Source organism: Diprion similis, chromosome 3, assembly GCF_021155765.1.
Source record: "Diprion similis isolate iyDipSimi1 chromosome 3, iyDipSimi1.1, whole genome shotgun sequence".
Taxonomy (NCBI): Eukaryota; Metazoa; Arthropoda; class Insecta; order Hymenoptera; family Diprionidae; genus Diprion; species Diprion similis.
Window position 1 is genome coordinate 1289714 of NC_060107.1, and position 12650 is coordinate 1302363.

At 39.8% G+C, this 12650-nt stretch overlaps 1 protein-coding gene across 6 annotated transcripts; it reads right to left on the reverse strand.

Annotated features, from left to right (window-relative positions):
- Nucleotides 1-1362: 1362 nt before the first annotated feature.
- LOC124405011 (MAGUK p55 subfamily member 7-like) lies at nucleotides 1363-12650 on the reverse strand. Of its 6 annotated transcripts, XM_046879608.1 has the most exons (13): nucleotides 12647-12650; nucleotides 10549-10551; nucleotides 6070-6185; nucleotides 5649-5935; nucleotides 5297-5428; nucleotides 5064-5090; nucleotides 4292-4459; nucleotides 4135-4206; nucleotides 3900-4024; nucleotides 3593-3720; nucleotides 2566-2868; nucleotides 1893-2236; nucleotides 1363-1805 (listed from the first exon to the last, which is right to left on the reverse strand). In XM_046879608.1, the coding sequence occupies exons 3-13, from the start codon at nucleotides 6092-6094 to the stop codon at nucleotides 1629-1631; spliced, it is 1788 nt and encodes a 595-aa protein (XP_046735564.1). In that variant the 5' UTR covers nucleotides 6095-6185; nucleotides 10549-10551; nucleotides 12647-12650; the 3' UTR covers nucleotides 1363-1628. The 6 variants fall into 6 exon arrangements, with proteins under 6 accessions (XP_046735564.1, XP_046735561.1, XP_046735559.1 ...); XM_046879605.1 differs by lacking the exons at nucleotides 10549-10551; nucleotides 12647-12650 and adding an exon at nucleotides 6819-6926 and having other exon boundaries at nucleotides 2566-2742; XM_046879603.1 differs by lacking the exons at nucleotides 10549-10551; nucleotides 12647-12650 and adding an exon at nucleotides 6819-6926 and having other exon boundaries at nucleotides 2566-2850.

Below are 12650 nucleotides of genomic sequence, written 5' to 3' on the forward strand. Positions count from 1 at the left end.
AATTTTTCATGTCACGGGTCGTTGGAGGCCTTTGCCCGTAAACCACCGGCCAACTGTGTCTAGGTCATCTATTTATTATTAGGCCTCCTTCTTCTCCCCCCTCGAGATGTCGCAGATGCGATCGGCTCGATTATAATGTCGAGCGCTACGACACAATGAGTATAGAATAATTACAACAGCAGTATAACGATGAGAATGATAGTGCATTTTGAAGGTAGTCAATTGCTCGGGAATGTGGGGTATTAAAACGAATGAACCGAAGAGTGAGAAATCGAGACAATACCTCAGATATTTGAAATTGTAATTTTATATTTCAATTGATAACGTGCATATATTGATGAGTCGCACATCAACAGTCAACGAATTCCGTCATACTGATTTACGCAATTTGGAGTTAGTTAGTTAAAGTGCAATATCGGTTTTTGTTCCTCTTGAATTGTTCTGTATGGAAAATAGCGATACTGCGACATTATGCATGTATGAACATCAATTAGCTAATTATATGTACTTCAAGTGGAAAATACAATGTAGGATATTATTATTATTATTATTGTTTTAATTCTTTGTCTATCCATTTGGCAACAGTCAACAACAATGGAGTTAGTTAATTATATTTATATTATAATAATAGTACTGATGGTAATAATAATAATACAATATGAATTTCTCTCGCATTTGGTTAAATACGCCGCGTTGTAAATATTTTTCATATTTCTCCCCTTGCTCGCCGGTTAAGTGTCACAAGCGAACATCGGGTTCAACGAATCCATATTTGAATACTACCTATATAATGTGGGGACGTCGTAAATAGGTAAATTATCAAGTACCCAAAAATCTCCCGACACTGTTTCATGGGGCTATGATTGAACTGGTATAAGTGAGGATTCTAACAATAAGAGTTTAGCATGAGTTTGTTAATTACTCAACTAGTTAACTTGTTACTGCAAGACGATTCAACACAGCTGGTAATATCAACACGTTACCTTAGGATTACTTTAAGCATACCGTTGATTTATAAAACGATGTTTTAAGCGCAGCATGCGTTTAAAATTAGTTAACTCGCCAAAAAATGGCGATGTCGTAAATTGAAAGAATTAATCTCGCACGTTTTCATTACCCTTTCAGTGATTCTGTCGAACCTCTTCTCAAGTTATGGAATGTTTCCATACGATATATTTGTCTAGCCATGTCTGTGCTACGTTCTCTTCCCTCTTTGCAAATGTCTCGAAACAGTAAGAAAAATCCACGATAAGATAATAAACCCGAGAATGGGTGTATTTTGTAAAAAGACAATGCAGCTTTTCTTCGTCACTCATCATCAGGATTAGTAAATCGCGCATGCCAGCAGCCTAGAAGTTTTTAACTTGCAAGTGAATTCAATTTCGATACAGAGAAGAATCATCTCCAAACTGAAGATCGAACCTTTGAACTATTCTCAAGATGTGACTCGATCCGTTTCCGTACCCAATTTTGGTGATCCCATATTCTCTACCACCACCACTGCCACCAAATTTTGCTGTTTTCAAACTATACCTCAATTAGGCTGCGACAACGCTTCGACTTTGCCTCCCAGTATCAAATCTCTTCGGATTGCCACTGCTACTTGGGATTCTTGGTTTAAAAATTTCTCACTGGACCCAGGAGGCCGGAACCCACATGGGTTCAGTTTCTACTCTTATAACCGCGTTGACCAGCTGCTCGAAAGCCATCGACAGGTCTGCGTTGACTATCGTTTCATCGAAGTGATGGGAATAGTGGTATTCTATTCGCTCACCGCGGTGGATCATCTCGTGGAACTCCTCGTCCTGAAACAGAGTTGATTAAAATGAATAAAGTGGTGAGATGAACGCGAAACATATCGTTGAGTTGACTGTCATTACTCGTTTCCTTACCGTAAAACCCCGTGAGTTTTTCTCGTCGAATGTGGATCTTGCTCTCGCCTCGTTCCTAGTTTCTTTAAGGATCTCGAATTTCGGCGGTTTTATATAGATAACAAACGGCTTGAGCTGTGGATTCCGTAGCATCTTGACGGCCTGGTAATGCGGGCTGAGGATACAAACGTATCCGGCATTAACCAGGGATTCTACACTCTCTCTGTTTGTGCCGTAAAGATTTCCTTTATATTCCCCATACTCTACGAACTTCCCAGAGGCTATGTCTTCTGTGATTCTTTCACGCGTTACGAAAAAATACTCCTTGCCGTTCACCTCGCCAAGTCTGGGTGGTCTCGAGGTATCTGGTGGGAAAAGTTGTTTAATTTATTTATTTATTTATTCATAATGAATGGGAAATCCATCAACACAAAAATAATGCAAAAGAAAAAAAGAAATTATTCATATTTTAAAATACGTCTTGAAGACCTATCGATAGCAAAGAGGGTGCGATCAAAGTGCTCGTTGCACATTAGAGACAGTCTGTCTATGGAAGATATAGAATTATGATTAGGGTTACTGTAATTTCAAAAATCTGACGACCTTGAGAAGCTGGATTATCTGTATAATTGATATGCTGACAGAGGCAATCTTGCAGAATGGCAATAAAATTTATTTTCTTCGATATACTCACAGGGGATTGGTGTCCTGTATTTTTCTGGATCAGTAGCAATGAGTCTGCGCTTCAGTTCATTCCTGCCGACTCCAGGAGGCCCGACAAGGACGATGGGCCTGTAGGACCCGGGCCTTGGATAGAGCTTGGCGACTTCTTCGTAAGTTGGCGTCTCCTCGCGGTCAAAGTCATCGTTTTCTGCCACGTCATACATGATCTTTTTAGTCTTAAGAGCCTGCAAGTTGCACTTTGTAGGCACAACGTGCGAGGAGGTTTGGGGACGGGGGCACAGGGCAGGCAAAGGCACTGGAACAGAACACAGACCTAACCAAGAGTTAGGGACCTGAGGTGATTAATTGTTGTTAAGAGTAGTTCTCAATCACGTTTTTCCGTTTGTGCAAGTGTAAATATCTTCAATGTCATTTCGTAGTTTCATTTTAAATTTCATCGATAGAGTTAGTAAACAAGGAAGGAGGGGGATTTATTTCTCTATTTATATCCACAGACAAGCATCATTGTAATCAAGAAATGCAAAACATGTTAGTTGGCGAAAGTTCATGTCCTACTTAGAAACAACACATACTTCAAAGACATTTTCAACCGTGTCAAACGGTGAAACAAACCCTAACAAATTCAGGCACACACAGGTATGAAAAACAGAATCGTAAACTTTACCAAATTGTGAAGATCGAATGCAATAATGCTCGGGTGAAACTGTTTTGTTGGCAAAACTTGGTAAGCAACGCCTAAGGTACTAAATAATTCAGCAGCACATTCTTCGTATACGATTATAATAAAGTAATAATCAATTACCTACTGCAGCTAATATTTTATGCATTCAAGAAATTGGATTAAAACTAGAATAAACCAGGGGAAAATGAAATTATATACATCCATACTTGAATGCACTCAGTTTTATAAAACTATTACAAAGTCTGGGCCTTTTTTTTTTAGATATATCTATAAATACAAGAACCAAAGATCTCTAAAATCTAAATAATTATAATATAATGAAATTATCAATAGGACAGCAACGTGTACCACTTACTTATATTGTCAGTTTCGTCATTCTGCTCCTTCATCTGACGTTGTAAGACGATGATTCGCTCCTGGAGAGCTCTGCTCGGTATGAGACCAGCTCGCATATTACGATCACCTTCACGTCGTGCTTGCCACCTTTAAATGCAATATTGTATGACAATTATTGAGTGGAGTTTTTATCAATTCTACGAATCGAGGAGTATGAGAAATTTCCAACATTTTTTTTAATTTGTGCTTTCAGGACTCAGAAATTGCAGTACTGTCCTGAGACTAGTTTTTTGTTTCGGCCTTTCTGGACTGATGACGGTACCAACCAGTGAGAATCGTCCTGACTAACAATATGAAGTACATCTCCCTTGACGAAATCCAAGCCTGCTTCCTTGCAAGGTATGAAAGGATCCTCAGCCGCAGTATATGAGAAATGTGCCCGAACACGAACCTGCGAATGAGTATTTAAAAACGGCTTCTAGACTCAGAATATACACCATTTGAACTTAGAATAGCAATTTAAGACGCTCGAAGCTTTTGTTTGAGAATATACCTCATTACCTTGCTCTCCCTGACGCCAGATTTGCTATCCGCTGGAATAATCACAAACGAAATGGTGCCTTTCGTATTTTTCTAGATGAGAGAAAAAGAAAGCATTGAAAAGATGTGGATGTGTACTTATTAAATACCACGAAATCTTAAAAAGCGTGAATCTCACCAGAATTTCCAGCACGTAACTCGGTGTCTTTCCTTCAACGCTGATACCGTTCACCTCGCAAATCTCGTCGCCGGCGTGAATAACCCCAGATCTGTCCGCTGCCCCTCCCAGCATTATCCGAACAAAGATGATCTTGCCGGTTTCTTCGCAGTTTCTTATCGTTGCCCCCTATCAAAAAATAGAATCTTATACATAGGATTATTTTTTTAGGAGATGCATTTAATCAAGTAAATAATATGCAATTGATCAAGCTGCACAAGTATAATTATTTATTTTATATTTTTCCATCCATGCATTGAATTTTATTAAATAAACTAAACGAGAAGCAGCTCTAAAATTCAAGCATTTTACTTGGAACAAGAGCCTGGCATACCAGACGGTTACTATTTCTGCTGACTGCACAGCTTAGAGTGTAATCAGAGAACACAACTCGTCTCTTGAAGCGCAAGTATTCAACGATCGTGCAATATTATCAAAGTATTCTTTGAATTTTTCAAATTGGCTGCAAAACAGTATGTTTATAAGTGTACTAAACTTGGCAAAGCAATGATTTTGGGAAAATCCATAGGAAACGGCTGCTGTATGCACATATTGTAAAATATTGATGCGACCAGGTTATCAAATGGAGAAAAAATAATTAGCAAGTTTATTTTTGCTGAAAGAAAAGTATACGTAAAGCAAAATTTCTCAAACATTCTGATCCTGGTTTTTTTGTTTTTTTTCAAATTTCATCAATCTGGCTAAAATTTCCAAAGCACAGTAAGGAACTTACCACAAATGGTTCAACTTCAGCACCGCACTTCAAAGCAAGTTTGTCAATGATAAAAGATATTTGTTAATATATTTAGCTTTTCAATCATTATGTATCTCTTAGAAAGAAAGCTAATGTATCATTGTCGTTGTAGTAGAAAATTAGTCGCAATAAACGCATCCTAACTATAACCTTGCCCCTTTCTACTCTTTTGAAACTAAACAATTCCCAGCAAATCAAGTAATTGAACATACCAAAGGCTCGTCCGATTTAACAAGCTGAACAAGTTTGACGTACTCTTCATCTTCGTCGACCTCCGCGTGTATCTCTGGCGGCCTTGGGTAGTAGTCCTTTTGAGCAACGGAGTCGTGAGCGCACAGTAAGCCCTGCAAATGAAGAAATAGTATCTGAGTAAATGGAATATTTTAACAAATGCCAAAAAACTAAAAATCCCAAGGAGGAAAGTGAACAGGTGGAACAATTTTGCATCCCTTGATTTTGATTTGATCCACGCACGAACCCTTAAAATATGGAAAGGAGGGGTGTACAGGGATATTTAATTCCTAGACTGTCTTCTTTACAAATGAAGTTACGTTATCATCCCACCTGGATATGAGGCTTCTGCAATAGTTGAAAAAGTTCCTTGCAATCATCGGACACATGAGTCCTTGTTGATAGTAGATCCAAAACATCGATGTCGACATCCATGGCGTTAGAGAGTACAGGAAAGAATTTGTCATCCTTTGAGTTGCTGGTTATCTTGTTGTGAACATTGACCAGCGCATTGAGCTCCTTTGACCTCAGCAGTTCGCTCAGAAATCCAAACTCCTCGTCGGTGCAGCTTGGCAGTTCGGCCTTGTTCTTTTCCAAGGAGGCAAGGAGCTTTGATAACGCTGCAAATATAGAGATTAAAGTAAAATCAATTACGACAAGTTAGGAATACAAGAATATACACAGGCAAAAAAAGTATAAAACTGCGATAGCAGCACGGCACGTTAACCAAATAAGCAGTAATCAGTCAACGCACCTGCATCCCGGTGAACGTTTTCCATGACAGTAGCGGTCGTAACTCGTGGCTTCCCCTTCCGTGAGTCAGATGCCGGCTCGTCATTCGCGAGAATCTCTGAAGCTGAACGCCGCAAGCTAAAAATAAGAGAAGAGTACCTATTACAACGATTGACAAAAGAAAATCGTCGATGTTGCCATAAGCAGGGATGAACATAACGTACAACGTGATAGTTATTTGTTTACTTTTATTCGTGAAAACGCGCGTGACGAGAGAGAATCGCTGGCGACGAGCAGTCAGTCACTCATGTTATTCAAAATTCAAGCGTACCCAATTCTGCGGTACGTGAAAGAAAACGGAGCTGCGGCGGGGAGGGGGGGGGGGATTATTGGCTCGTGTAAGGTAACCAAATTAGATCGAGTTCAACTCTCTCCGCGCTCGGAGCAGCGGCGACCGCCTCGAACGTACTGCGATCGCGAATTGCATCGCGGTATTGATCGCTGGTTGTATGTCCCACCGCTTCGAAAGAATCGCGCCGCTTCGTTCGACGCTATACATGTATTGTATAGGTTGATATTCGAAACGACAGTTCTTATGTCAAGCGGAAACTATGAATGAGCGATAATCGTCGAACGTTCGTTACATAATTAATGTATACTTGAAAATCGGTCGAGGTAAGGTATATGCCGGTAGTTTAGCTAGTTCTATCCCGCGTAGTCACAACTCGTAACTGGGGCAGTGACACGAGTGTAAACAGGACGACGACGTACTTAGTATATTGTTGATGTTAGCGACCGAACCGACATTTCGACAGGTGCAAGCAATGCTGGACCACCGGCTTTCCACACCGTCTTCTCACAGCAGAGCACGTCAAGTAGACCAGACAAGACTCCCGAACGAATCGTACTGCAGACTAGCACTAGACCGAGCCAAGGCCAGGTGGAAATTCGGGGATGGGGAATGCCGACGTCGCGTACAACGCGGCGCACTCGTCGCTGAGCACATGACGCTGGCGTATGTATGTACATACATACTTGGTGGATAAACCATGTTTTCGGCAAAGTAAAACAAGATTATTGCGATTGAAGATTGACTACCTCAACTTCAGATCAGTTCCGTGCAAATTTTCTTACGCAATCGAAGAAGAAGTCGTTCAAACGGTTTCGGCACGCCAACGAGGACGGTTTGAAATCTCAGCGGTACGCAAAATCAGGATCACGTGTCTGCGGGATCGATGCGAGCTTGTTAAAAATACCGCGTCGTTGGTTAAGTTCGGGATTCGTCCGCATCGTCAGGCTGGCTAACGAAACGGGCGATGGTGGGATGGCAGCACTGTTTCGAGTCTGCATTGTGTACATGCAGTTGTCAGCATCAGCGACGCAAAGGGCAAACTTGATCGCGATTCGCGGTGGTTCTCTCGTGTGAAATTGCATTTTGTGTGTGTATCGATCGGTGATTGCGTGGTGTTTTCGTTCACTTGTGGGACGATGAGAGAGTGTCGTGCAGTGAGTTAATCCGGCGGGTTAAAAATCCAGCAAGATCTAAAGGAGCGAAGATCGTATAGTCGGGAGTGCAGTTCGCCGGTAAGTTGTAAAATCTTATTGATACATTTCAAATAACTGACACAATATCGCGATCTAATCTCCATGTCGTTATCATCTTACGCGGTGGTCAATAAAACGTGCGTCCGTCCATCCGCCCACGCAGACGACCAAACAAATTTGACATGGCGTTGACACGGCCCGCGACAATGTTGTTTATTTTTCTCGCCCCTCTTCCTCCACCCCCCTCCCCCCCTCCCCTATCTTCGCCATGAAAAGAAAAGGAAAGAAAAGAAAACGCGAAATTCCCGTCTTCGAGTACGCCCACGTCCGCTTCTTCGTTTATTTCATTATTATACTACAGCCTCTCCCTCGCTCTCTTTCCCTCTTTCTCTCTTTCTCTCTCTTCTCTCCTCCGGCATGCTGCCTCCTCGGCGTCGTTCTGACCCGGCGCTACTAGATGTAAAATCGCGCCTGCCTCCCTCCCTCCCTCCTTCTCTCCCTCCCCATCGGAATCCACAAGTGGTTGTCGCGTGCGAACCGCCCCCCCCTCCCCCCTCCTGCTGCTCCCCCTCCGACCCTTTTTGTAATGTTATCGCGCCGCGGTGAGCCGACTGACGCCGCTGCGATTTCTTTCTCCCTCTTTGTTTGTTATTTCTTCGTTCGTTCTATGAACGGTTGTTTTTATTTGTTTACTTCTTATTCCAGAATTATCGCCAGAAAAATCGAGGAGGAATTCCGTTTCTTCACGGGAATTGGCTCTTTCGTCGTGTTTTGGTAAGTTAAAACCCCCTGGCTACTGGCTATACCGTAGTTTCATATTTTTTGTTTCTGTCAATGTCAATGTTGTGTACTTATTTATTTATCGGTTTTTGTTTGAGACAGTTGGGTTTTTTTTTTTTTTTTTTTTTTTTTTTTGATCAACCGAAAATGAGGTCGTTATTCGTCTTCGCGAAACCTTTCTAGATAGCTTTGTATAACTATGTAAATAAACAAATGAATCAACGTGCCGACTTATCGATCGGGCTTGTCGCATATCCGCACTCTTTCTTACCGGCTTTTTTTTTACCTCTCGTCGAATCTCACAGATGTCGCCACCGACCGGTTCCCTTCGAACTACAATCACGGGGCGGTTTGAACGCGAAATTCGAGAAGTGAGTGATTGAACGTTGTCGAATCAGATATATTTCTCAGTTTCTTTGCCGAGGAAGTTATGAAACTGGAGGCAATTCATTGATCTCGCAATTCTTTCGTCAATACAGATTTCAGAGTTTCGTTTTCCACGTCAAGGGGCTGGTCGAAGTGAGTAGATTTTCATCGATTGTCTTTTTTTTTTATCAGACTTTTATCCACAATATATGGAAGACGATTGGCTATCGATTCTTAATACAGAGATTTTATACGAAGTCCGTTGACCAAGCGATTCACACTAATTCTTTCTTAGGATTCTTGCGTAAAATTTATATATATATATACAACGAGGATCCTGATAGATATGTACTAAAACTAAAAAAATATGTACATAAAATATAGACTTATAAAACTAAAATAATAAGGAAAGTGGAAACTGCATTTTCCGCCTCTAAACATTATACTTTTCCGTAGAAAAGTAAATAAGGAATAAAAATAATTTAAGTAAAAAATATCCATTCACATACTAATCCACGTACTACTTATTATTCATATTTCATATTACCTTTAACGGAAGTGCACAGAAGAAGGCTGTTAATCGAGTGTCTTGGCAGGGTGCAGACTGTAGGGGTCAAAGGACCTCTCGGTAAACGCGAAACATTAGCTAAGCCAAGCGAACTGCTGATCGGGGTGGACGTGCGGAGTTTTAAAAACAGAAACATCAGTCCGCGGGCGCCGCGACGCCTCGCGTCGCGTCGACTGGCTAACTTTTGAATTTACTGCCTCGACGTATTGGCTACGAAGGGAGTGAAATTAAGGCTAGTAAAACATTTCCTCCGTGGATTTTCGTCCTTATACAGTCACACACTACGTGCATTTATTACAAGCCGCCTAGCTCTGCAGGCATGTATATATATATATATATATATGTATAACACACCCTCTAACTGCCGCCGCTGCCCCGTGGCACGGATATTACAATTTCGCTCGATACTTTTTACTCCGTGTCAATTAATGCCTCCTGCCGCGTCTATTATTCACGCGCACCCTCCACCCCCCTCACCCCTCTCCTTTACTTTGCTCTCCTCGCCTTGGCTTTACTTGGCACGACTCACCCCCGACGGCGTGGGCGGTGTACGGCCTCCACACCCAACATACACCACACCGCCCCTGTTTAGTCCTGTCTTCTTACCCCCTTCACTCTCCCTCTCTCACTGTTCCGATCCACGAGTGCCTCTCTTATAGCCTTTTGATCGTTCGAATCCGTCGTTGTCGACGCTCGTCCAAATTCTGTATAACATGGCGTTATATTATGTTGTAAAAATCATGATTCTTCTAGATCGGGCTAAGAGGATAGAAATATCAAAAAACAGAAATGATATAACGTCGAATTTTTCAAAAATTTTCCAAGTATGAAGGAGCGGAAAAAAATTGAAAATCAGAATATAGAGCTTCCAGTGTGCTACTATTTATACTAATTTGTCATTATTTTTGACATTTGCCACTATTTGCCTCGATTTAAATGAAAAGCCATTAATTACATTTATCTTCTTGCTTCGTGAGATTCTTTTTTTTTTTCAATCTTTTCTGGCATCAATCGGTCTGCAAGAATGTTAGGATATCTGTTCTCATGCGTACAATTATGACAAATTACGTGACCCTTGTATGGTAATAATTTGAACTTATCGATAAATTGGAAGGTCGTTTACTACATATGTTCTTTATTACTATTTAATTGAAAAGAGAAAAAAATTGAAATTCCAAAAATGATTAGATTTTTTTGAGCTTTAGTTCCTTTCTTCATTCGTATAGTCACGCCAATATACACTCACTACTTTTTATCAGGCTAATGATTATTCATCAAAAAGTGTGCCTTATTGAACCCGAGATGCAACTATTTTGCTCCTATTTTTCGTATATATTATTAATGCCACTAATGCAACTTTTTTCAAAGACCTAAATCACCAGAAGCTCTGAGAGAATAACAAAATGTAGAAACGTCAGGATAATCGTTTCGATAACGTAGAATCGTGTACAGATTTTAGGTTTTTCCGTTCTATCTTCGACTTTCTATTATCATCAATTTTTTATACCTACTTAGACTTTTTACATTTCGACATCGAATTAGATTTTCCATCATTCCATCTGAATAAGTCATTCTAGTTTTTCACCCTCGCCAATTTTTCTTTCAAATTCTCTCAAACCATTCGTATAATTATACATCTAATAAACGTGCCACGACGAATAGGATAAACAGTATTGAACAGACTGCATCACTCTTTGTAATAATATCGCCGTGAAATCGTTGTTCAGATAACTACAACACGAGGTGTACATACATCATACACAGGACGAGATACGCAGGAGGGTAAAAAGGAAAGGAGTAACCTGCGTACAGCAGGAGGCTCTCAGTTTATATACAATTTTACACGTGTGTATACAATAATAACAGGGCGCAGTAGCTATCTCTTGTATACATGCATACTCTATATATGCAGGCACACATTTATATATGCGCGTGCAATTTACGTGCACCTCCATATGCATAGTGTATAACGCACATTTGGTGTAGGTTAGGTTATTATACCCCTTGAATGTTTAATGTGTTTGCCTTCTTTTCGTTTTCGCTTGCTTCTGCCGCTTCTGCTGCTGCTGCTGCTGCTGCTTCTGCTTCTGCACTGGTGTGCTTTATATTTTACTTGAGTGAATTAGCCGTGTTATTGTTGTTTTTTGTTTTGCTTTTTGTGTTTGAAATTATATTTATTTTTTCTATATATATATATATATACCGTTTTGTTCGTTATTTACGTTGGTGGTTTAATAATTATCGATTCGCGCGACCTTCTCGAAGAACATCAAATTAATGTAATGCAAAGTTTGTATGGATTTTCATACGCAATGCTGTCGCATATGTTCAACTATTATCAGGGTGTTCAGTATTCATGGAAATTATGGAATCAGGGAATTCTTAGGGAAGTTTATATCCTTTGGAAAAAAGCTGAAAATCTGGGAATTTCATGTCGTGTTTAGAATTATATATAATATATATTTAGTAATTTTTTTCCTAGGTTTATAGACAATTCATCCATTTGGTGAGGAAAATAAATTTTTCTTTCAACTTTCAGGCTTTTATAACGCTGAAGTTAGTAACGTTACCGCAACGATGACAATGTTTAGAAAAAAATCCTTACTTCCTAAATTTTCAGATCGTCTGCTAAGATTTCGTTAAAAAAAAAAAAAAATTAACGAACAAAAAATACTCAAATTTTATAAAGAAAACTTTTTTGTCCTTGAGACTCTTCAGAGTCATTCTAAAATAATAAATTTCCACAACAATAAATTCGTCCCTCAATATTTCGTTACTTTAACCTTACCAATTTCAACCTATTAATAATATTTTGCGATCATGCGATTTCCTCAACGATCGTGTTGAAACTTAACCCAGTTTTTAGATATAGATCTATAGATATTTTCACACTTTAGTTTTCTCGTCCCCTTTTTTTCAATCTCTCCGTTTTCATCGTCGATCTTATTATCCGATGATAAGTATTCAGCAATTGGCTAATGGCGGAGGAATTGTAGGGGGGAGGTGGTGATGAACAGTTTTTACTGTTTTGACAATCTGAGAACAACGGTCAAGATATTATAACCTATATTATGTGAAAAACAAGCCGCAGCATCATTTCGATCGGAATGCGAATAACGCGAGCTTTGTGTGCTCTATATTTATTTATTCTTCTCTCTTTATAATACGGTCTATATATTCTGTTAAAGGTATGTGCACACATTGCATCTTATGCCTAAATCATATCTACACTTTACCTTCATACTTCATAAACTGGCCATTCTGGTTTTTTTTTCAGGTCTCTATTCTAGTCTGGAAAGTTTATTATACACGTGCTATACATACATATATAATTATATACGTAC

Coding starts and splice junctions, on each gene's coding strand:
- LOC124405011 (XM_046879608.1), bottom strand. CDS start 6,094: ATGGAAAACGTTCACCGGGATGCAG. Junction 5,091..5,296: donor TTAAATCGGACGAGCCTTTG/GTATGTTCAATT, acceptor CTTGCTTTGAAG/TGCGGTGCTGAAGTTGAACC. Junction 4,025..4,134: donor CTGGCGTCAGGGAGAGCAAG/GTAATGAGGTAT, acceptor ACTCATTCGCAG/GTTCGTGTTCGGGCACATTT.